At 41.8% G+C, this 25964-nt stretch overlaps 1 protein-coding gene across 1 annotated transcript in view; it reads right to left on the bottom strand.

Moving 5' to 3' along the window:
• The window catches only part of TMEFF2 (transmembrane protein with EGF like and two follistatin like domains 2), a 249334-nt gene that overhangs the window by 87657 nt on the left and 135713 nt on the right, over positions 1–25964 (bottom strand). The window contains exon 5 of the mRNA XM_063318050.1: positions 3901–3997. Coding sequence (XP_063174120.1) covers positions 3901–3997 — 97 coding nt within the window. The remainder of the gene's footprint in view (positions 1–3900; positions 3998–25964) is intronic.

The raw sequence follows: 25964 nt of genomic DNA, 5'->3' as shown, positions 1-25964 counted from the left end.
TACAATAGTAATATCCCTGCTTTAGGTTGTCATGCTGGGTTGATGCTAAACCCAATGATGGCCTGCTACATTTTAGACCAAGTGTTGTTGTTCAAGATCTAATCTAGATCATAAGTTATCAAGTTTCAACCATGGACCCTCTTCTAGAGTTATGACACATGGAATGACAATCCAGATTTTCATATAAATCCATAAAAGTTGCTAGTTTGAAAAAGATTTATGGCCTACCTCTGGCCATAGATAACAACATCTTTGTAATCTGAACATACCTGTGACCTCTTACTTCAAGGGTGACATTGTCACTGATAGTAAGGGAAGTTAACTGTTCATGCCATAATGAGATGGGAAATGCATGGGGATTGGTGTAGAAGTCCCCAAAATACTTAACAGATTTAAAAAGGCAAGGAACCCCTTAACCCCTTAACCCCCCAAAACCTGGAAACATGGAAAATCTAGCCCTATCCACAGTGCAGCCCTGGCTCTTCTGCATCACTGCCTCCAACACTAAGGCCTCCTCCTGCCCCCACCCCACTCCCCGGTATTAAGTATCTCCCTGTTTAACAGATTACATTACATGACGGGAAGGGTGCCTTGTGCAACTCCAAGCTCTGAAATACATTTAAAGCATAGCTGGCACATAGAATAGACTAGAGATATTTTCTCCTTGTTTCCAAAGGTGTTGTTTCTGTTGTTACAGTACTGTTGTTATCCAGGAGCTAAAAGAGGTAGGTTGGGCTGAGAATGAGTGACAAGCCCAAAATCACTTGGTGAGTTTCCATCACAAATTAAAAACTGGCATTCATTCCCAAGTCAGAAATATCTGCTGGAAAAGTGATCATTGTGGACATACAAACATCATTGTGGACATACCTCAAAATGATGTTTGAGCAAGCACTACACAATCACTTTGCTTTGACTTCAACATTTGATTTTTTGTCTATAAATATAACCATACAGCATCTTCCCTAGAAGCTTGTCTTCCCTGTATCACACTTGCTGGAGAGGAGAGGCTGTTAAGTTGCACTTTCATTCCTGTTTTGAGGGTTGTAAGTCCTATTAAACTCAATGGAACTTTTTTCTGAGTAATGAATATATACAAGATCACATTGTTAAGAGTTCTCCCTACAGGAAAGATAACTTGTCAATAAAGGTATAGCACTTTGTTTCCCACAGTTATCACATGGCTCTTAAAAGCCTAATACATTGCAAAGGCGTAGGATCAGAAATCATCAAGATGTTAGAAGAAAATACAGTAAGCTGACTGAAAAAGAATTTTTAAAAGAATAAACCTTGAATTTTACTGACAAATTTTGAAAGTGCCCATAGGTGCTCCCTCAAAAATGAAAATTAAAAACAAAAACCATTATTTTTTAAGTTAATATTTATGTCCTTCCACAGGGGAAACTGGGACATTTCTCTGATATTGAATATCAGTTTTGTTATATTTAATTCTCATCTGTCTTGAAGATGACCACTGTTTTTCAGTATCTGATGTTTTTCATTGTTTAATGTAATTTAAGTAAATATTTGCTTTAATTAAATATTGTTCATCTTGGAATGTCCTCCCACTGAATCTCAAGCTGAAGATATATTGTATCAAAAATGGTACTTTTCTTTGATTGAGTTTTGATTAGTGGTTGTACAAGAGCAGTTAATAACAGTGAACCTTTCTGATTTTGGCTTGCAGAGACTATGGATGGTAAGGTAGAAAAATGCTCAGTTGAAGAGCCTGAAGACAAGGCCCGCATGACTTATGACTCACTTGGGGCTGGATAATTCTACTGCTTTTGCTGTCTGTGCATGATTATGAAAACAGAAGGACTGTCATCAATTATCAGACAGGTCACAAAACATTTTTTGTTTTGTTTTTGTTTTGTTTTATTTTTGTGCCTCCCCAATGGAAAGAAACCCAAAGAACGATGCAGTATCATTTGATAAATAGATTGAGAACCAGGCTTTGTTGAAAAACCATCTGAGCGCTCCCTGACGCAGAGGTGCTGTAACCTGATGGCAAAGCATCTGCTTGACATGCAGAAGGCCCAAGGTTCAATTCCTGGTACCTCCAGGTATGGCTGAATATAGAAACTCAATGGTTTCCTTGGTCAGTTGATGTAGAAATGATTGGCTGGCAGTGGCTTCCACAGCGGATGGGAGTGTCAACATTGGAAAGAGGACAGAAAGACCATTATGATGTAAGTCCTACTTCTTTTGTATGCATGTCATGCACAAACATCCCAAAGGGGTGGAGCTTGCATTATGATGCTCCATCTGCCATCTTGCCCATTTTGACCTCCCCAATGCAGCTATTGATTGGGTTTGTGGAACTTGGTTAGGGATTTAACCCATTTCCTTGGTATCTACCATACACAGAGTCCTACACTTATCATAAGGACAGGATTTACACAACAGTCTAAGTCAGGGGGTCTCCAAACTCTTAAGCTTATTGACCCCTTCATGAAGTGTCAGATTGTTCATCAACCCCCAAACATTTATAATTTAATAAATACTACTTTAACTAATAGTACTATGAACAGCAATAATAAGGACAACTCAAGGCCACTCTCACTGGTGGCTGACCATCCAAACCCGGGGAACACTCTCTTGCCACTAGCCACCTCATCTTCAGGACTAGGGACTAGTGTGGAGCTCTACAGAGACCCCAAAAGATTAACTGACCCCAACAGACCTTCCATTATTTATCAACCACCTATTAACCCCAAGATATTTACTCACCCCCCTTTGATACCCACCCATTTATCGACCCTTGGATAGTCCCATTGACCCTTGGGGGTCACTGCTGACCACTTTGGGGAACCCTGCTCTAAGTCATCAAAGTGAAAACAACCAACTGGAGCCTTTGGTGCAAAAGCAGCCACGAAGTCTTTGACTGACCTGCTTAAGCAGGTTATGAAAATTCAGCCAGTATGTGCATGGGGTATATTCTGTGTGTTGAATGAGTAGCAGTTTATGTCCATATCCTAGATCTTCAATATACACACTGGGAAATATACATGCTATGCTGCTGATCCTCCTGCATACAGTATATCCAATTCTTCTACACTGTTTTCCATTATCACCAAACTCATTCCACTGAAATGCGTTGTCTTTGAAAAGATTCTTATTTACATATTTGTTTGTTAGATTTATATCCTGCCTTTCTTCCAAGAATTCAAGATTATGACAATTCTCCAATTGCTCCCTACAACAGCAACACTGGGGCTGGCCTGAGAGACAGCAATTGATCCAAATTCACCCAGTAGGTTTCCACAGCTGAGGGTGAATTTGAACTTGTGTCTCCTCACTGCTCTTCCAACATCTTCATGACTACATGAATGTTCGGCTTGATCGCCGTTTTAACACATGCAAGCTGTCACTTAACAGTGGTGGAGAAAATCCATCTATGTGGTCGCTAGGAGTGGAAAACAAGGTGATGGCACATAATCAACCAATGGCATAATTAATATCCCCATTCTAACTTCAGATATATGTATTTTAAGTAAAAGTTTATGAATTTCATGCCATATAATATTCTCATTGTGGAAGAGGCTAGCATCAAATCCTAGTGCCTTTTTTCTTCGTTAATGTTATTTTTGAGATAAATTCCCAAAGCAGCATTTCTCCCATTTTTAAATATTTCCTATCTGTCTGTAAGTCTGTTTATCTAAATTTAGAGTCTGCCTGGCTCCAAACGACATTGAGTGGCTAGTCATCTTAGAAAGTATACACACAAAAAAGAATGCATACTTTTAAGTCCAATACCTCATTGGCCTTAATACAGCAGGAAAAGCATATTTTATTTTGTTCCTCCAAATTGCCTTTTGAGGGGGATCTGCTAGGAAAGTCACATTCAGAGAAATCATGTTTTCCAAACCAAATAAATACATAAGTATGTTTCTGTACCAAACGTCCTCTGCATCTTCATCGCACTCTGCCCCAAACTGACAAATGTCACAGGTGGATGTTTCCTTTTGAATGGTTTCTCCCGAACCTTCACTGCCTATGAGAGAAAGACAGAAGTCAAGAAAAAATGCTCACTCCTTTCAAAAGGGCACAAAATCATCATCAATATCCATCCTTGGGGGTACAGCAAGCTTTGTAAACAGAAATGACAACAGCCACTTTCCATGTCCAGCTTGGGCCTCTGGGTGTTGAATGGAGTGGGCTATGCAGAGATCCAGATCTGAAAGGCAAAAAAGATTTAGAGTGCGTGTGGGCTTTCCCGAAGCACCTATAAGCAAGTCTAGGAAAAGACTGATAGGTGCTATATGTATGGCCATGCATGGTATGAATCACATTTTGCCCTTTGGATTCAGATCTCTGCATAATCCTAATTTTCAGGGTTTGAGTTATGTGGGTTTAGGAAACTGTGTATACAGCTGGGAACTCTGGCTTTCAAAAGTTACCAATCACATAGTGCAGAGGTGTATGGAGACAGCCTTGAAGAACAAAACATCAGCTTAATGTTGAAAAGGAGGTGGAGAGTGAGTGAGAAAGAAACTCAGAATACCCTGCCTTGATTCTTCTGGGTATAAGAGAGGGCAGAGAGGCTTTCAAAATTAGGTCATTATACCCTGCAAAAGAGTACAAAAGATTCCTCGTGGAATCTGTTTCCTGACCCGGCATACCTCGAAGGGCTGACACATAGAGAAATGCTACATACAGAAGCAGAGTAGACTGAGCATTTGGTGGATGATGATGGAAATCTCCCCTGGTCCGTTGTGCACATTCCATCAAGATGCTGGTAGCTTTGTTTTACACTTAGTGGAAGCTGCTCTGGACCTTCTAATGCTGCAAAAGGATGGGTGATGCTGGCAAGCCACTTGGAGCCATTTGGACTAGAGCAGCACAGAGGCAAAAAATAATGAAATTACATGCACCATGGTGCTGCATGTGGGTTTCTCCTGGCTCCTACACACACTCCTACTTATAGCTGTGATACTGCCATCTTTAACAGAGTATCCATCCTGAGCGTTAAGGTGATGCTTACCCATTTTCTCTTTGGCTATTTTCTCTTTCAAGATGCCCTCAGCAATTTTAGACTAAAGAAAGGAGGAGAAGTGGCTCCAGAGTCAGATGTTGTGTTTGCTTCTAAAATTAGGGGAAAGCCCATGGGGCATTTGCAACATGTCCATCTATTATTTATTTTGTGGTTTTCTACTGTATTGTTTTAATTTTTGAGATATACTTCATTTTGGTTTGCTCACGTATACTGCCCAGAATTGGTCAGACTGTGATGGCTTATAATGATAGGATGTAAAACAAACAATCAAACAAATGTGTCCTCTGTAGTTTTAGCTAAACTGTTACATTAACTATCAGCAGGGGGGCAGTTCCAACAGAGTTGAACCAGAATCCCTAATGTAGGGCCCATCAACAGTGCTATATCTGATTTTAAAAAAAAATTATATATTTTTTAAAAAAAATATCCTTAATTTTTAAAATATTTAAAAAATATCCTTAATTTTAAATACTTTTAAAAATATTTCCATTACTTGCCCACAACTTTGCTTCCAAAAATATAGCTGGACTTCAGTGTTCTTTTCTGATTAACATGCACATTTAATTTGGCTCAACTTTAATCACCAGTCTGCCTTCTCTGAAATTGGTTTGTTGTTGTGCACTATGAGAACAAAGATGTGATTTGGCACCTCGGTCTCAAATCCCATTCTGCCTTCCACTCTGTTTCCTGGTGGTGATTGGTTTCTGAGCCTAAATCACTTGGCCTTCTATACTGAATTGTGGGTTCAAAAAAGGATTTTGTATTTTGGAGCCAAATACCCCCCTCTGGCTTCTTCGAGAAGCTGTTTTTCTTATAGTCTCACCAGTACAGCTGAGAAATAGCCATGGCCACCATGGGAGCCATTTGGTCAAAGCATCCACAACATTGTCTCCAAAGTCCAAATGTGCCATCAGCCCCCAAGGCTGGGGATTCTTGGAACACAACAAAATACTATTGGGCCTTACTTGCTAATAGTTGCTGTGAGCTCAACAGGGACTGTGGCCAATCCTGGACCAGTCGCAAAATAATTTTGGAACCTTTCTTTCTTTGCAATGTTTTTCTCTCTTTTATCAAAGGAAATATGTGTATCCATATATAAATTGCAGCCACACAAAAAGAAAAGACACAGTTTTCTTTAGGATGATATTCTTAGATCAGAAGCATTTGTGATCTGATCACTTTTATTTTTAAAAATTATGATAACAGAAATGGATTATAGTCCCCTGCACATGGTTCATTTTCATAGGGTTACCAAACTTGACCATGATGCACAGACACTGTAACTGTAAAGCATCTTCTTAATTCCAGTCAAAAGCCTAAGAGGGGGGTGCAAAAAAGATACTGTACAGCAAGACCATCACTTGGTGAGTTTGTGGCAATGAAAAAAAGCCATTCCCCCTCTGATCCAGAAGAGGAATCCCTTGCTTTTGGATTGGATCTGATCTCAGATCCAACCATATTCAGGGGCCAGATCTGGTCCTGAGGCTTCTAGTTGCAAAAACCATGGGGCAAGCATGGTGGCATCTTTAGCTACAACAGAGGAACAAGATGCTGCTCTGTCAAAGTGATGCCTGTTATAGCTCAACTTGGGCTCTGAACCTATTTACCTGCATTTGATTTACAGTAAACTTCCTTTCTCTGTATGTATATTCAGCAGATTTTGAATATGTTGAAACAGTTAAGATGTTACTTTGGACTTCACCTCCCAACAGTGGACAAAGTCCATTGTTTCTGAAGCCATTTAGACAACTGAGGCAATTTACATCATTTGTGTCAATTATATCATTTGTGCAATTATGCAAATGACATTTTTACTCCATTTATGCCCATTTACATAATTTGTGCCATTATGCAATCTGCAAATGACAGAATTTGACACACAAATGACCTAAAAACATCAATTATATAATCATGCAAACAACAGAAATTACTTGGGATTTATCAGGTATTCAGATTTCACAGATACCCCTTTCCCCAAATGATCTGTTACATCACTTTTACTGCATTATTTAAAGCACCATTTTACACTGCTCTTCATCTTCTTCCGCAGTAGTGTCTAATCCATCACATGAATATATGATCATCATAACTACCACATGAAAATATGTCCAATCAATAGAAAAGAATTGAGGTGGCAATATAAGACAGGGCCTTTTCTGTACTAGCAGCCTGATTATGAAATTCTCACCCAGAGACCTGCCCCCTCCCTGATGTTATTTATGTGGGCAACAAAAGCTTTCTGTTCTGTGTTATTCTGAGTTTGCTCTGATTCTTTTGACTGTAAGGTCCTCACTGCAACATTGGTGTCTGCCCCACAATTAATTATTTGATGCATATATATTACACAGACACACAGGCAAGTCACAAATATAAATACATACAGGTTGGGGGTTCTTGTTATGCAAGGAAGCAATATAAAATGCTTCTATAAATAACAAAAATACAATCTGACAACAGAACATCGACTAAAACCATGAAGTCTTGAAAAATATGTATATGCACTGTGTTAATATGCCCAGGCAAAGAGAAATGCTTTAGCCTTGGGCAAGAAAGTTTGCAGAAGAAGATTCCTACAAAGGAAGGGCAGTCCACCATTAGGGGATTGCCCCCCCCAAGCTTCCAAGAAAACCCTTTAAAAAAGGGTCTCTGGCAGACATATTAATGTACAGATAAGGCTGTTCAGTACAGAAACAACTGTTTTTCCCAATCAAATTACGAGATAAAATTGTATGACACAGACTTGAGCTTTTTGCATCAAAGTTGATGGGCATTCCCCCTCAACACCCAAGAATAAATGCAGCCCTTGGTCATCAAAACGTTATCTACCTCTGCCTTTATATACTTGCCAGAAAGTGTATAATGAAAGAAACTCCAGCATTTCGTTTTTGTTCAAAAAAGAAAAACCCTCACACATTTGACCTTACAATGTATTTCAATCTAACTTTAACTTTGTTCTGCTCTCCCTAATATAACCACTTATAATATTAGCAAGTGGGTTTTCATCACTAATTTTAAGCATGTAGTCAAGAATGGCAGAATTCAGATTTGCATTCAAAACACTCAAGATCCCTGACGCATAGTTTGAATACTAAACAGATGCTGTGGAAACAAACTTATTAATATATAAGTAAAGCATTTCTCTTCATTTTTTTTTTATCAGAAATGACCAGGCAGTTTGTTTCTTTTAAGTTTCCTCTGGTGATTGAAGATACTACCCGGACTGGAAAGAACCCATCTTTCTAGCTGACTCCTTGACATTAAATAAAAATAGGAGCCGTCATACTGTTATTTATTTATTTATTCTGTCATTGGTCTATACAACACTGCCTAGTGATAAAATCTGTTTAAGGTGAATTCTTCCTGTCCCCCCCACCCTTTCTTTTTCTCCTACTGTGCAGATGAGTGCCTTGATAAAAGCTGACAACCCAGAAAGAGTTATTTTCTCCTGATTTCCTGCTGCTATTTAAGCTTCAGGAGGGTAAGATGTTCATTTTCTAAGGTGACTGAGGGTTGCTGGTTTTCTTCCCGGCCCCCCTTTTTTCCCACCGCTTTCTAAATTGCCCTTGCTCCTATAGCCTGTGGGAAGAAAGCGTGACAGAAGAAAACTGGATTAGTCCTCACAGAGAAGGAAAGAGACGTGCCAGCTTCCCCAATACATTCAAAAAGTCCTATCTGGATTTCTACAAACACAGGCAAAAAAAAAAAAACAGTCCATCAGGCCATGTGGTCATCTGTGGTCAAGAATCAGTGGGGTTAGGAAGAGATCATTCTAGACTGGTGCTCTGCCACTTCTTACGCTGAGCTATTAATCAAGATGTACCAAACACAATATATTTTGCCTCCCTTTCAGGGTAGCTCCACTACACATAAACAGCTCATGGCTCCCTCTTGACTGATAAAAGTTCCTCTCTGACTTTGTTGGGTCAGCAGTCAGCCCTGACCTCCCTGACACCACATGCCCAGTGCTCTGGTCCCAGGGATTAAAGGGGCTTCTGCTTATTGATGGCACAGCATTATGACTTCCACCAGGTAAATATTTTTCTTGGCCCCACTCACCTGTAAAGGAGGAGGCAGAGGAAGCAGCGGCATAATCACTACCCAGGTGACCTCTCTGAAGACAGTTCTTACCAGTCTAGCACATTCTTATAATGATATCAAATTAAAATAACTCCTGGGTTCATCTCTTCCTTACAGGTGACTACATGATGGGATTTCATACTGGGGCTCCACCTTGACACCTGTGTTATCAGCAAAAGTGGTGAAAAAGACTATGTGTGGAGTGTTTTCCAGATTGCTTGGAAGGGCCTAATCCATATGCAAGAGCCCGCTTTCCACTGTTTGTGTCATGCCCAGATGTTGGGCAGGGCTAACACATAAGCCTTAACTTTCTAATCGTGTGGTTATTAAATATATGGAAGGAAAGTGAGAACACAACTAATTAACGATCAACAAGTGAGTGTTTTCATGCTATTGTGGATTCATTGAAAAAGGCTGAATTTATAAATCCATTCCAGGAAACTTCAATGAATCCCACACAGATTTATTTGTGACTATCCTAAGAAAGATGCTAGGCAAAATATAAAATAAACGATAATCAAGCTTTGTATGGTTTCATATATTATGACACCTGATAATTAATTGTCCTTTCATATATTAAATCAGATCGATGTTTCTTCTCACAAAGTCTTGTCTCTGCTAACTGCAGATACTCTTAAAAATCACAGGCAAGAGCTCTTTTTTAACAGTGCTACTTGATCTCTTTTAAACGTTGATATTAAGGGTTGAATTTATGTGTCTCCATGTACAAGACATGCACTCTAGCAGTGGGGCATGTCAGAAGTCCACATTATAGAGTATGAAATACCTTTTAATGTGCTCCTATATATGTTATTGTTTTGTGATTTAGAAGTATATCATTTCGATTTTTGACTTGGGATGTTGCAGAGTCTATTATTCACTTAATTCTGTAGATGCATTTATCCTTTATTAAGAAGCCATTTGGGGGAACTTTCTTTTGAAGGACAGGTGGAGATAAAAAGTAAAAAAGTCATTCAGAAAGAGATGGAAAATCCCCCAAGCAAGGAAGTAAATGTGCCCTTTGCTCAGGACTGACATGACAGACCATGGGTATGCAATTCAATTTCACATTCAATTCAATAATTCAACCAAAGGAGCTTTTTAAAACTGTCCTCTGCTTTCTGCATGCATTGGTCAAATAAAGTAGATGATGAAGAGTAAGAAAAAAATGGAAACAGATGGATGCTTTAAAAAAAAATCCAAATAAAAGGGTGTGATGTTTTGAACATCACACAGAGATCACACCATGTGTTTTCATATCATCCCAGCAAAAGGAAGTAGGTCAAAAGGACAGAAGAGAAAGTAAGAGGCCACTCTGGAATACACGAAGCCAATGGTGTTTGCAAAAAGTGTGAGGCTAAACATTGCAAACAACATATATCTTATTCTATAAAGTGAATAAAAATCTCCCCCCGCACAGACCGACCAGAGAGGCTCAGATGGTGAAAGTAACTTTGCTCTATAATCGATAAGTCTTTTCCCCCCTGAATAGCACTTGCTGAGTTGAAAGCTGCAAAGTGAGAAAAATGAATGGGCGTGAAATAAGGGGCTGGCATAGGAGTAGCTATCCTCTCAGATCTCTGGGAACGGCTCAAAATAACATTATAGGAGAGATATAAAGAAAATTCTCAACTCTATCTGCCATAAATACCAAGTATGTGACACCACTCAGCTCTTTGGGCCGCACACCGCCTTCTGGATCAGCAAAGGAGAAGAGACCTGTCCCAAGTGCGCTTACACAAAGGGAAATTAGCAGCAATTTCCACTGCCAACCTGAGCCTTGATCAAAAGCCATTTGACGTGGGCTGAAACATTATCCTTGATCTCAGTGAGCACTCAATCAGGGTCTCAGCAGGGCCAGGAAGCGTTTCTGAGATGCAAGCCAGGTGAAAGCAAAGAGAGAGATACCAGAGCCCCAATTTTATGCACCAAGCATCTTTTTCATGTGGCTAAATTGGTAAGGGCTGGTTCACCTGCTGTGGGAGAGGCCTCCTTGCCATTTCCCTCTGATTGCGCGATTCTGGCCTGGGGGAAGGACCCTCACTTCCCGCTGGCCCCGGGTTCCTGCCATTCAGATGCCAAGGGACCAGCAGATAGCTGAGCCATAGAGAGCAGGCTGCTTTTTCACTGCACTTCATTTGGTGTTCTTTCTAATTCCCTCTCCGTGCTCTGACAGTTCATCTCAGGGAATTGTAGATGGTAAAAATCCCAGGATAGGATGGTGGTTAATGGGAGAATTCTCCTTCCCAGACCATGGACACTTATTCTGGGGTGATGTCATGGAGGTGGGGATGGAGGGGGAGGAAGGCCACTGATCACATCATGGAGGAAAAGGCCAATGGAAGTTTAAAGCAGCAATTGCGACAGTCCAGAAGCACCTACAGATGCATTTTGCAGAAAGGAAGCCTCACTTTGCCTCAGTAGAGACTTCCCTTTGACGATAAGCAGCCAGAGTGTGTGCGCATGTGTATGTACACAGATGTGGCGTGATTATGGTAATGTCATGATTTCTGTCAGAAAAATAAATTTAATTTTCTTTTCTGCCCATTGCACAATTCTCACAGCTGCCTGTGATAGCTGTGCATTATATTTATATGTACAAAAGTATGTATAGTAGGGCTGTACACATCCTTTATTTACTTGTTTGTGAGATTTATATTCTGCCTTTTCCCAGGAGCTCAAAAAGGCATAAAATAGTCCTCTGTCCTTCAAGTCCCCCTACAACAACCCTGTGAGGTAGGTTGGGCCGAGAGCAACTGGCCCTAAGTCACCCAGTGAATTTCCTTTGAAAGGAAGGACCTCTTTTCAAATTGATAAAGGACATTCCTTTTTTTCTAAGTTTGCATGGTTTCTTTGGAAGCTGTTCTGGGTTGTCCCTGCATATGCAGCACTAGGTGTGCAGGTCTTCCAGTGAGGATAACTGGAAGGTAATTTATAACAGGCAAAAGGCAATACCTCTTTGCACAGGACATAGTTAACGTGTGGACTTTATTCAAAGACATGGTCATGGCCAGCAACCTGCACTAGATACGTTAACAGAAGACACTCTATCAGGGACTAGTCTGAAGATTCTGTATAACCTGTGAGCCAGGGGCAAATCAGTTTGTTTTGCTGTCTTTATCGATAGGGCAATATTCTGAACCTTTGGTGTTTTAGTAATGAATTTATTTTAAAAACATCACTCAAATACCCCACATCTGTTTTTATTCACGGCTCTGCCAAACATCCTAAGGTAGGCAATTCTTCATTTGCATCCCTGTCATGTTCACTGTTTCAATGTACAGTATACATCGTAACGTTTCACATGCCATGGTGCTGACGCGCGTTTCTGTTTGGGTTGGAGCTGCTGTGAAACCTTGTACTCTGTATCTATGTTTATTACGATGGAATGTGTTTGGGTTATGTTCTCTGTTCAAGGACTTTTCCCGCAGACCATCAGAAGCCGTTAGGAGCACCTGGGATTGTGAGCTTGGGAAGATTCTACGGGGGGAGGGATTTCATTTGTATCGAGGGTTTTTAGTTTGTATTTGGCACACTTTTATCATTCTCAGCTTTCTCTGTGATCCTGCACACTATTCTTTAATAAATCAGATATCTTTGAATTCCTGCTCATGAGTCTGATAGTGTTTCAGAATAGGCAACCATTACATAAAGCTGAGAATCACCAAAGTTGTACTGTTAGCTCCTACCAAGATTAGTTTCTTGCGAGGGAAAATAGTTAATGATGGCTGAGTCCAAGCTCACGACCGGGGGACTTGAGGAGACGGCTAGCTTGATGCCCGAGTCGACGGTCAAGAGCGGAGAACTGAGCCTAACCCCAGAACCTTCAGATTTCCGGGATGAATTGAGTTCCAGTCCTGAGGTGGAGGAATCTGACGATGGGGGAGAACCAGAGCAACCGGCACCCAGCGAATCGCTCGCAGAGTTGATCACCTGGGATGAAGTGGGAGAACCCCAGTCAGGGATGTCCCAGGCATCCTGGAAGTATTGGTTCCCGCTAACCCCAGACAAAGAATCTACTATGGTGTCCACAGAGAGAAAGCCGAGCACGCGATGGAGAGAGGACTCTCAAACCCCTGAGAGACTAAGAGTGGTGGAAGCCAAAATAGAATCGATAGAGTACATGTTAAGAAACCTGTCTCTATCACTGGAGGAGCAGGGGAGATGCGGAGGAGATCCCAGCTTCCCGCAACCATCCCCCATCCTCCCATCTGGGCTGCCGGCGGAGCGGGGCTGGAGATGGCTCCAGGACGAATCTCCACCCCACAGGGCTCGATCACCAGTGTCCCCACCCCGAAGAGGGAAAGCTAGTGTAACCTGGGGCCCAACCACTCAAGTAGCTGCCGATTCCGCTCCAACCGGAGTGGGGGTGAGAGACTTTCCTGTCAAGTTTGATGGGGATCCAACAAAGTTATCTTTCTTTTTAACTAATGCTAAAAGTTACATGAGGCAGTTTGGAACATACTTCCCTTCCGAAGAGGCTAAGATAACTGCCATTGCCACCAAGTTGACGGGTCGAGCAGCTGACTGGTATGTTCAATTAAGTGATGCTGACTCCCCTGCACTTGATCATTTCGATGAATTCATGTGGGCGTTAAAGCTGCATTTTGAGGATCCTCTGGCCAAGGCAAGAGCTAAGCAGGCGCTGAAGGATCTTACCCAGGGCCAAATGTCCGTAGCTGATTACGCCCTAGAGTTTAAGGCTCCAGCTGGGAAAATCCCCAACTGGTCTCAGTCAACCTTAATAGAACGGTTTAAAGAGGGACTCAACCGGGACGTCCTACAGTGGGCGTTGTGTGGAGACGACCCAGAGTCATTGTACGAATGGATGTGTCTGGCAGGCAAGGCTGAGCACGCTCAGCGTACCTTCATGCACTCTAGAAGATCTGAAAGACCACCCGCCACCATAAGGGGACCCCGAAGTGCTGCGACTGCTGCCCGGCCAAGCTATAGAGCCTGGGATGAGGAGAGAGATCGGCGCTACGCGAGGGGTCAGTGTCTCCGATGTGGAAAGGAAGGGCATCGAGCAGCTGACTGCCCAAAAGCCAAGGCTGAAGATCGAGTGGGGAAGCCGCCGAACAAATCGCCCCCCCCCCCAGTGGATGACAGCAGCCAAGGGTGCAGCCAACGCTGAGGAAGTATTCTACTTCTCGGGAGAGGCTGAAGACGACTCTAAGGAGCTGGCAGGAAATGCCAGCCACCTGCCATGAAGATCGCCTGCGGGCAGGTGGAGGAGGATGGGCGCGAAGATGCTATGGTGTGTGCTGACTGTCCCACTTTAGCAGTAAAAGTGAAATTGGGCTCCCACACGAAAACTACAGAGGTATGGGCTTTAGTTGACTCTGGGTGTTCCAGGTGTTTAATTCACCCTGATCTGGTTGCTGCTTTGGACCGGGCTAGCTTTCCGCTCCAGCAGCCTTTGATCTTCATTCAGTTGGATGGTTCAATGGTGGGGTGGGGGCAGCAACCCATTTCACTGGAACTGTCGCAATGCAAATGGGCAGCCACCATGAGACTTTGAAATTCTTTGTAGCACCTGTTGGCAATCCCTTGGTAATTCTGGGGATCCCCTGGTTGACCCATCAAAGCCCCTATAAAAACTGGGAACACAGAACTGTGACTTTTAAAGATGGGTTTTACCAGGCTCCTACAGCGGAGAGAGCTACACGTGTGGGGGTTGGAAGGGCTGCGATCATCACGCCGTGCCCTAACTTGGCACCTTTAGAAGGCTTGCCCGATCGATACCAAGACTTTGTAGATGTATTTGGGGAAATGGAAGCAGATCAGCTACCCCCCCACCAGAAAACTGACTGTGCAATAGAGTTGGTTCCCAATGCTCAATTGCCCAAGCCAAAAATCTATCCAATGACTCAAAAGGAGCTTGAGGCATTACGGGACTTTATTGACAAAAATCTGTCAAGGGGATTTATTGAACCTGCTAATTCCCCAGTTGGGGCCCCTGTGCTATTCCAGGAAAAGGAAGATGGCACGCTTCAACTCTGTACGGACTATCGAGGGTTAAATTCCATCTCAATTCTCAACAAGTACCCTCTTCCGCTCATGAAGGACATGTTAGCTCATTTGTCAAAGGGCAAGATTTTCTCCAAGCTCAATCTTCGTGAAGCCTATTTCTGCATCCGCATACTTGCTGGGGATGAGTGGAAAACTGCTTTTAATTGCCCACTGGGTTCGTTTCAGTACAAAGTCCTTCCTTTTGGGTTAGCAGGGGCACGCGGGGTCTTCATGCAGTTGATTAATGAAGTTTTACATGCGCATTTGTTTAAAGGGGTCCTGGTTTACTTAGATGATGTTCTCATTTACATTGAAACCGAGGAGGAACACGAACGCCTCCTCAGACAGGTGTTACGCAAGCTTAGAGATGCCAAACTCTATGCCAAACTTTCCAAATGTGAATTTCACAAGACCCAACTTGACTATCTGGGCTATCGGGTGACTGACAAGGGCACTGAAATGAACCCTGCAAAAATTCAGGTGATTTTAAGTTGGGAACGTCCCTGCACCCGGAGGCAATTGCAAAGCTTCCTAGGGTTCAGTAATTATTATCGCCAATTTATCCAGGGGTTTGCTGAGATTGCCTTGCCCCTCACTGATTTACTCTGTACCAAGGGCTTGGGGGAGACACGTAAGGTAAAACACCCTGGAGCCATGCTGAATTGGATGCCTGAATGCCAGGCGTTTGAAAAACTGAAATCCCTTTTCACTGCTGAGCCTATTCTACAGCACCCTGATCCCGAACGCCCCTTTGTGGTCCAGGTTGATGCCTCTAACTCCTCAGTTGGGGCTATTTTGTTACAGAGGGATTCTGAAAATCATTTAAAACCTTGTGCTTATCTGTCCAGGAAATTTTCTGAAACCAAACGCCATTGGCATGTTTGGGAAAAGGAGGTGTTTGCTGTAAAAGCCGCTTTAGAAACCCGGCATCACCTCCTTGAAGGCGCTAGATGCCCTTTCGGGGTTTGGACCGATCACAGGAATTTGGAGGCCCTCTGCACCCCCCGGCGTCTCAATCCTAAACAAATTTGCTGGGCTTAATTTTTCAGTCATTTCAATTTCCAGTTAAAATTTATCCCAGGAAAGAAAAACTTTCTGGCAGATGCTTTGTCACGTTTACCTCAGGAATTTGACCAGGGGGCAGATGTGGTTGGGACTGTTCTCACTGAGCCACAACTGGGCTCGGTTGCTGTCACTTGGAGCCAGACCCGTGCACGGGCAACCCCATCTCCAGCTCAGTCTGAAAAGCAGAAAGTGCAAGTGCCTTCTCAATTACAGAGGGACTTTATCCAGGCACTGAAATCTGACACTTGGTTGCTAGCTAATAGAAACAATGTTTCTTTTGAAAACAGTCTGGTGTGGGTGGACCACCGCCTTTATCTGCCTGAAACTTTACGAGCTGATGTTTTGCAACGTTTCCATGATGATAAACTTGCTGGACACTTTCGTTTTGTAAAAACCCTACATTTGGTTTGCCGCCAATTTTGGTGGCCAACATTGAGACGTGATGTAAAATATTATGTTGCTTCCTGTCCTGTTTGCGCCATGTCAAAATGGAAAGGGGGAAAACCACAGGGGCTTTTACAGCCAGTGGCCATTCCTACTCGTCCTTGGGACGAGATTTCTATGGATTTTATTGTGGATCTTCCTCCCAGTCAGAAAAATCTGTTATTTGGGTTGTAAAAGACTTTTTCTCCAAGCAAGCGCATTTCATTCCCTGTTCCTCCATCCCATCTGCCCCACAATTGGCACGCCTATTTCTCCTCCATATCTACGGCCTCCACGGTAGCCCCTCCCGTTTGGTCAGTGACTGTGGGACACAGTTTACTTCCCAGTTTTGGAAATCATTTTTAAAATTGATTGGCACCAAACAAGCGCTGTCCACTTCTTCCCATCCTGAGACTGACGGTTCTACTGAGATTTTGAACTCCACCCTTGAACAATTTCTTATAGCATACATCAACTACCATCAGGACGATTGGGTGGAGTTATTACCTTTTGCTGAAGTGGCTTACAACAATGCTGTCCATCAAACCCCTTTTCGTGTGGTTTCTGGTCATGACTTTGTTCCCATCCCTGAACTGCCACAGCCCCCTTCCCAAACATGCTCTGCATCTGACTGGGCTGTTAAGCTGTCTGATTCCTGGCCGGTGATTCAACAAGCTTTGGCTGATGCCCCAGCTGCTTACAAGTTCCAAGCCGATAAGCATCGTTCCTTACAACACGACTTCAAGGTTGGGAATCAGGTGTATCTATCTACTAAATTTATCAAGTCACCACAACCCTCTAAAAATCTTGGTCCCAAGTTCATTGGTCCTTACCCTATTGTTGATCTTATCAATCCAGTTACTGTTAAATTGGACCTGCCTCACAATTTGAAATGCTTGCACCTTGTTTTCCATTGCAGCTTGCTCAAGCCTATGCACCACTCCTCCTGCTGGCATCCTCAACCTCCTCCTCCTGCTCCAATCATGATTGACGGCCAACAGCACTTTGAGGTCAAGGATATCATTGATTCTCACAAGGTTCGAGGCACCCTTCAGTATCTGGTCCAATGGAAACACTTTCCTCATCCTGAATGGGTGTCTGCCCGCCATGTTAATGCTCCTGATTTAGTTCGCCCTTTCCAACTTGCTTACCCTTTGAAGCCTGCTGCTTAGTGTTTCCTTTCTTTTGGGGGGGCAGTATGTCATGTTCACTGTTTCAATGTACAGTATACATCGTAATGTTTCATATGCCATGGCACTGACACGCGTTTCTGTTTGGGAGGGAGCTGCTGTGAAACCTTGTACCAAGCTCTGTATCTGTATTCATTACAATGGAATGTGTTTGGGTTATGTTCTCTGTTCAAGGAATTTTCCCGCAGACCACCAGAAACCATTAGGAGCACCTGGGATTGTGAACTTGAGAAGATTCTACAGGGGGAGGGATTTCATTTGCACCGAGGGTTTTTAGTTTGTATTTGGCGTGCTTTTATCATTCTCAGCTTTCTTTGTGATTCTGCACACTATTCTTTAATAAATCAGATATCTTTGAATTCCTGCTCATGAGTCTGATAGTATTTCAGAATAGGCAACCATTACAATCCCCAGCAGAGCTCTCGGGAAAGGGTTGGTGAGGGCTGATGGGTATGGCATTTGCAAGACTCTTCCCATCTCTGCAACCCCAGGTTTTCTTGCGGCCACCTAAGGCATCCATCTCATTTACAACAGCTTTCTTGCTTCAAAACTCATTTCTAGTGATTTTAAAAGCCCTCTGTGGTGTGATCCAGAATACCCAAGGGAGCAGTTGCAAATACCAGTCTTCCTAATCTGTAATATGGTTCTACTGGGCTTTCTGCTAAAAAAGGCTAAATTGCTTCTCTTTCTTTCTTTCTTTTGTGGTCCCACACTTAACAAAATTCTTCATTGACTTGAGATTTGCCAAATCTAAGCCAATTTAGATAGGTTGTTAAAAGAATGTTCTTTTCTTTAGAGATGTATGCTTCATCTCAAAGTATCTGAGAATTGGTTAGGCTTCTTATATTCTTTTTGCTGCTAAGACAATGCTGCTGTCAGGATTTGTATTATTTCTTTGGGTATTTTCATTCATACATATGTTATCTCACTGAGGTGACCCAAGATGGGCTACAAAGGAATAGCCTAAATCATACAATCAATTTTCAAAAAGCCATCACACGCCTGGAGTCAAAGAACCAGATCACTTCAGTCACTAAGATAATAACAAAACACTCATACAATGGGGCTTGCTGAAGCCCCCCACCCAAATACCTGTGGAACAGCCAGATCTTTAAAGCCTTATGAAAGGGCAACAGGGTTGGGGCTATTCAGATATTAATTCTCTGCTTTGAGAAGGTAACATGAACTGAAAAATCACTGATTCCTATTCTCCTATTAAAGAAGCAGATTCTTCAGCAGTATAACTTATCTCCTATAAATGGACAATTATACAAAAAGTTGTATTGTATAATGTATATATGCATGTCTATAATGTACAGTATGCATGTCTACACATACACACATACAGATACCTTTCCCAAGTTGGTTGGTATCCTCTGAATGTGTAAGATTACAACTCCCATCAATCCCATCCTGTAGACATAGGTCTTACTAGCTGGGTGTGATGGGAATTGAAGACTAAAACATCTGGAGGCAACCAGCTTTGGGAAAACTGGCACCAGCACCAGTCCTTTTTCTACACATCATGTACAAAAGTGATGTTTCAAGTGTATAAAATTCACTACACCTAAAGATTTCAGGACCAGGAAGATTTAGCTACGTTTATAGCTTCTTTTTATCATGCCTTTCTTTCAAACTGCAATCTCATCCCTCTATGGGCTATTTCACAGCACAGTTTCCTATGCTAGGATTAATTTTACATATATCCACATTCCTCCTGAAAAAACTGTCTTATGGTATGTTGGATATGAAGTGGTTCTGGCTGATGTCACCTTTTCACATTTCCATGTAAACAATATGCACTTGAGAGCATTTAGCAGTTGCCAGTCTTTAACAAAAAGTTCATTTTAAATTTGCCAAGAGCTGCATCTCGTAAAATGCACAAGAGAAAATGGTCAAGTAGTATGCTGGGAACTCTTACATCTTCACTGTTGCTTTAATTTTATTTTAAAGGGAAATGGCTTCATTACAAAGGGATTTCTGAAGACCAAATGGAGCAGCTGTAAACATTAATATGGGGTTTCATTATGCCACAAATTAGGAGAGACTGACCATTTTCGAAAGTGACACATCAGGCTTTTTAAAAATTTCCCATGCCAGTCATTTGAACGAAAAAGCGACACTGGCAAATGTGCATTTGATTCAAGTATTGGCTCTTTGCTTAGTTGTCATTGCTGTTCTGCTAACATATTAGGAAGTATTTGCACATCACGTTAGTGAAAAGCAATCCAAGAACGTGGGCTACAATTCAGTCTATATTCCCTTGGAAGTTACCCTCAATGGAGTCAATAGATTTTTTTCTGTTGTTGTTGTTCCTTTGTTAACATACATCAGGGTTTCAACAATCCTTTGACCTTCAGGAGACTGTTACTTAATTTGTTTCTTTTAAAAAACAGGCCAAGGTGAATTTATTCCCAAGGAAGTATGCATAATTACAGATTCATTTTTCACGTTCAAGACATACTATTGTTTTCCATGCCAAACCCTTGAACTAATCACCCAAATTGAGGATGAATACGCAAATCTCATTATTCAGGAGAGCTCAATTGCCTGGAGTGAATTGCTCCCGTTGGCAATTTTCTAGAGGGTACTTGTTCTCTTCTGTGGCCCACAACACCAGAACTTGGGTGGATGATTCTGCCTCATGAGGGAGGGCAGAGGCAAATGTTCTCTGCAAACTGCACTTTCCAACGTTTTCATTTTGACATGCTGCTAGTTGATTTAGGTATGAAAATAATATGTTTAGAAAATTAAAAACGGCACTGAAAAATATAAAGACCATGGCTTCTACTCAGAACCGACATACAGTGATACCATACTTGCTCAAATTTGTCCCTTTTCACACCTGCAACTCCACCTCTTCTTCTTGCTCACTTTGATATCTTCTTCTATTTGCATTTAGGTGGTGCTACTCAGCACAGGATGGAGTGTTTATGCTGATGAAGCTGCTGGGAGCTGTCATCTACAGTAGAAGTTTGGAGACTCAGCATCCTCTCCCCATTTCACTGGAATCAGAAGAGGAGCTGGATGATTGCCTGAAGACAGTGATGGGTGGGATGAGAAATTGAAGCTGAACACAAACTGAGACTATCTTGTGGGGCCGTGACTCAATCCCATCTCAGGGCAGAGCATTCTGAACAACGGTGTCCCAATTATAGAATCCTTTCCTAAGACAGATGTAGTTGGTTCCTGTGCTGTCAAAATTTAGGCAACGATTTGTCTATTTACCAGGGTGTTTGTGAGATCATACTGCTTTAGGACCAACGTATTCTTAGAACTGATGCCTACTGTGTGTTATCATGAAGGGTTGGTATATATGTTTTACTTTCAGCACTGTAGTGGATGTTTTTAATAGTTGCGTACCACTGTCACACATTCCTCTGGGCCCTGTTCTGGGCTTTTTAAAGAGAAAATAAATAAATTAAATAAAGTGGATGCTTAAACATTACAATAGCAACAATAAACATATTGGCTGATATATATATATATATATATATATATATATATATATATATATATGAAGGTGCTGTGCAGCAACATCATTAGAAGGGGACTCGTCCACTGCTTACATACACACTCCTCACCACAGCTGCAATCATAATGCTATAATGTGAACTTTCCCTTAGAGCATAGCATTTTATTGAGCAATAAAACATTTCATTGTGTAATAAATAAAACACAAGACTGCAGAGTGTGAATGTGCCTCTAGGAGTTCTGCATGAGTCACTCACCAACTCTATCCCCACATACTTGAGAATGAACCCCCTTCAGCACAAGAAGACTGATGTCTGAGAAAACATACCTAGGTTTTACTGCAGGGATTACATTAGTGTGTGTGTGTGTGTGTGTGCGCGCACACACACACAGATGGGTGGAGCAACACAATATAAACAAAGGTGTGTTTGCGCAATTTACTTCTAAACATCTAGCCCTCTCCCTTGTTTCTTCAGGTCAGGGCAGTCCCCAGTAACCAGAGATATCATCAAAATGATGAAAATGTATTGTGACATCCTAATGTAAACTCTGTCCCTTATATACTTGCATGTAACATTCTGATGCAAATACCAAAGGGAAGAATTTGCATTGCAATGTCACAATGCACACTTTATCATTTGTCCCCCTTTCTCCGTAGAGGCAACCCATACTTCAGAGGTATTGTTACTTAGAATAAGAGATGGGAAAAAGGCTTTTTAGCCTGCTATCTAGTCAAAGGATTAAACAGCATGACCCTCCATTTATACCAACCCTGCAGCCTCATTCAACTGTTGGAAAAGAGCAATTGGACGGGTGCTTGGTATATGTGCTGGCTTTAAAGCTTTTGTCAGTGCACTGTTGATTTATACGTGTTTATCTTTCACAATATTATTCAGGTTTGTAAGATAGCAACACCATACATTAAAAGGTACTTTATTCCGGGACCAATGAAACTCCTATTTATTTTTTTTTAAGTCTAAAATAGAAGAAGAAGAGAAAGGAAAGAAGAACGAAGTTTAGGTATCTCAGAAGATTTCTTATCAGCACACAGCATAACTCTCTAATGGTTCAGTGCCTTAGAGGGTCATCAGAGATCACTTATCATATAAATCAAATAAGTGGCAGACTATAAGAGTGCAAGCCTATAGCAATCTCATGTCTTTGCTCACAGACATCAGATCTATCTTTTGGGCAGACTATAGAGTAAAGATAATGTGCGAGGCCCATTTAAACTATCCACAAAACTCAAATCAGGAGATCAGCTAATCTGAAGATGCCACAATGATCCCTGATTAAATGCCAATTTGTAGAAGAAATAGCTGGCTTTAAACTTCTACAGATTTGACTGACCTAAACTCTTGTTTACACAGAAGGTGTTTCTAGTTTGAAGAAAGGATTCTGATACATGTCCTGAAATACACTAAATAAAATTGGTGTAACTCTACCCATATTGGTCATAGCCAGATTTAATATTTAAGGTTTGGTTACTGCAGAGGAAAATGCTTAAGAAAACGCTGAGACTACAGCACCGATTTATTGGCATGAAGGCATCAAAGCTCCCATTCCCACCATGCAAAGGGACTTGGGGGTGCCCTCCCAAATGCAGCCACTAAGCCTGGGAGGCCAATCTTCCAGGTCCTTCTTGTCTAATAACTATCTTGCTTCCCAGTGGGGTGACAACTCAGGAAGCTGGCCCTCCCCCTGTGGCTCTTTTATTTATATGCTTAACACCAAAAGATCATTATGAACTGAGTTACATTTTTGTGCTCTGGGCATGACTCCCCTTGAAGGCAACTTTCATAGCTGAGGAATAATCACAGAAAATATGTGATCAATGTTGAGGTACAGCTAGAGACAAACTGACTGTTTTGCATATACCTCCCTCTCTCTCTCCCTCTCTCTCTTTCCTGAAAAAAATGATCCCTTCCATTCACTCCTGGGGAAAATTGATACAGGGAAACTGCCACATTGGAAAGCAGTCTCTGTGTGTGTAAGTGTGGGGTTTTTATTAGAAAAACGGACTGCTGATAAAGGATTTGCACCCTTCCTCTGCCTACTGTGCTCCAGTGTAATTTTCAGTGCCTGCCCCCCCCACAATAATTTCAATTAAAACAGAAATCCTTGGGAGACGGTCCATCATGGGGAACATAAGATTGCTTTATTCAAAAGGAAATAGCTGATGTTCAAAGGAGGATATTTAATGTTCACCATCTCCATGACTGAGAATTTCATTATGTTCAATACAGTGCAAGAGGGTCCGTTAATCTTTCAACAGAATTTTCTGACTTCTGTCTTGATATTCCATAGACATATTTTTCTATTAGAACGTACTGGGTTTCTAAAGAGTTGTATGAAGATTGTTTACAATTCGGTTACACTTCTGGTTTCAACTGATTTTATCTCATGCATGCCCACTGGTTTAATAACTATAATAAACAAGCAAAGGCTCAGGAGCAACTTTTCAGGGGACAAATAGAGTTGACAAAAGTCAGATGTCCATTTTGCAGAATTTCCACTAGTGCAAAGCTATCATTAGATATGATGCTGAAACAGACTTCTCTGTCGAAACAGGAGCCTAGCTCCACAGGCAAAGCAAGGACTTCCAAATGGATTCAGATTTTTTAAATTAACAGTGGATGCCTGGGAAGACATGTTATCTTTGAGATGCATACACTAGAGCAGGATTTCTCAACCAGGGTTCTATGGAACCCTAGGGCTCTGTGAGGGGTCACTAGGGGTTCCCTGGGAGACCATGATTTATTTTAAAAATTACTTCGAATTTGGGCAACTTTACATTAAATAAGCAAGTTTCATTCTTTAGTTTTAGTTTAAGAATGCTGTTAATGCATATATACAGGCCTACACATGAAAGGAATACAATAATTTTGTACCTTGTGGCCTATATTTGAGCCTGAATGTGCAGGGGTTCCCCGAGGCCTGAAAAAATATTTCAAGGGTTCCTCCAGGGTCAGAAGGTTAAGAAAGGCTGGTCTACAGCATTTTGTATCCACAGATCTTCCCCCACTATAAAATGCCATCTGATACACCCTGTTTCAAAATAAGACTCTGCTGGGTTGAATAGGGCTTCCTCTTAGAAGGCATCTGCTCTCTTTAGTATCAGCAGGACTGTGCCTCTCAGTATCATTATGAATCACCTTAGCATTGTAACTACTGTTTTTCCTTTGGCTGAAATTGGTATCTTTCTAAAAACTGTTGATAGCAATAAGCTTGAGAGATTTACCATCTGCATACATACAAATGCAAAATGCATTGTGTTTGGTTACGGCCGTGGCTCTAGGTTAGTCACAACAAAAACTTGTTTAGAGCCTGTGTTTATGCTGATCTCTGATTATCGGGTTGGGTAGGTATGTGTGTGGGCAAATGTGTGCATGTGCTTCCTTAACAAATCCAGTGAGCTTCTGGAACGAGGTCACTGGGAAGAAGTTACCCAAGAGAGTTTCTGCTGCCTTCCAGAATGCAGAGGTGCCAAATTTGACCTATAAAACGCTAAATGATTGAGACCAAGGTATTCTATACTTCCTCTGTGATTTTTAGAGTCTGCCAGGGGCCATCATTTAGCATTGTCCTCTACGACTTAGAAATGGATCATGAGACTTTTCACTTAATTAGTTGTTCACTAGCTGGAAAATGCCCTTTTCTGATAATCTCCTAAAGGAAAACTTTGGGAGAGGAGAGGGGGGAAATGGGATGGGACGGGATGGAATAACTTTGCAGGGGAAGGGGATGGTGTTTAGCTTTCTAAACTTTCTGGCTCACATCCTGAATAACGTTATTTCAAATTGCACTATTTTGTTGTTGGCACAAGAAACACATGTCCCTCAGAATCAAGATGCATACTGTACTAGGGAGGCCAATTGAAGAATATTAAGCCCAACAACTCACACTGGGAATTATTTAAAGGGCACAGCAAATTGCAAGCAAGTTGAGCTCTTTCTTTATGTACAAGCAGATATAAACAAATCAATGACAGCATAAAAAAGTGTATTTCAAGTTGCCTAGCACAAATGCTTTTTTCAAGGCCATGATAGTGGAGCATAGCTCACTTCCTGGCACAGATGGAGCCTAGCTGTCGTGTTCTACTGCTGAAAAGACCTGAAGGGAAGCGAAACATCTTCAATCATTTTCTTTTCCCACTCCCCATTATTTGCTTTCAGCAAATAAACTTGACTTCCCCTAACCAGCTTGTGTTTGGAGGAATTGTCAAGCACCTCACACTTGTAAGAGCATTAATGCCTATCTTAGTAGGCAACTGATGGAGAATGCCTGTGATGCTGATTCACATGACATGGGAAATAACACCTTGGCTCCTTGTCCAATTCCCAGATAATTAGCAGCATATGTTGATATTTTGTTTAATATATGGATTGGTAGGGAAAGTTGATTTGAAATTACTTGTGGGATTGCCTCTCCCCAGTGTTTTCTGCCCACCCCACCAGATCTGGCAAAGTGGGCATGCGCTGGGTACCATTGATAAAACAAGGTCATCTAGCATGTCCCCGGAAGCAGGCCTTCTCTATTATGGCCCTGCTCTGTGTAGCCTCTCCCCAAAATACAGACAGCCCCTACTCTATTGGCCTTTGGCAAAGCTATGAAGACTCTTCCCCCAGGCATTTAAGGCAGGATGTTAGTTGGGAGCTCTGGCATGGATACACATGTCCAGTTGTTTGTGTAAAATAAGTAATAAAAATAAAGTTATTGGATCT

The sequence above is a fragment of the Candoia aspera genome, chromosome 1 (genome assembly GCF_035149785.1).
Source record: "Candoia aspera isolate rCanAsp1 chromosome 1, rCanAsp1.hap2, whole genome shotgun sequence".
NCBI lineage: Eukaryota > Metazoa > Chordata > Lepidosauria > Squamata > Boidae > Candoia > Candoia aspera.
This window is presented reverse-complemented; position numbering and strand designations above follow the sequence as displayed.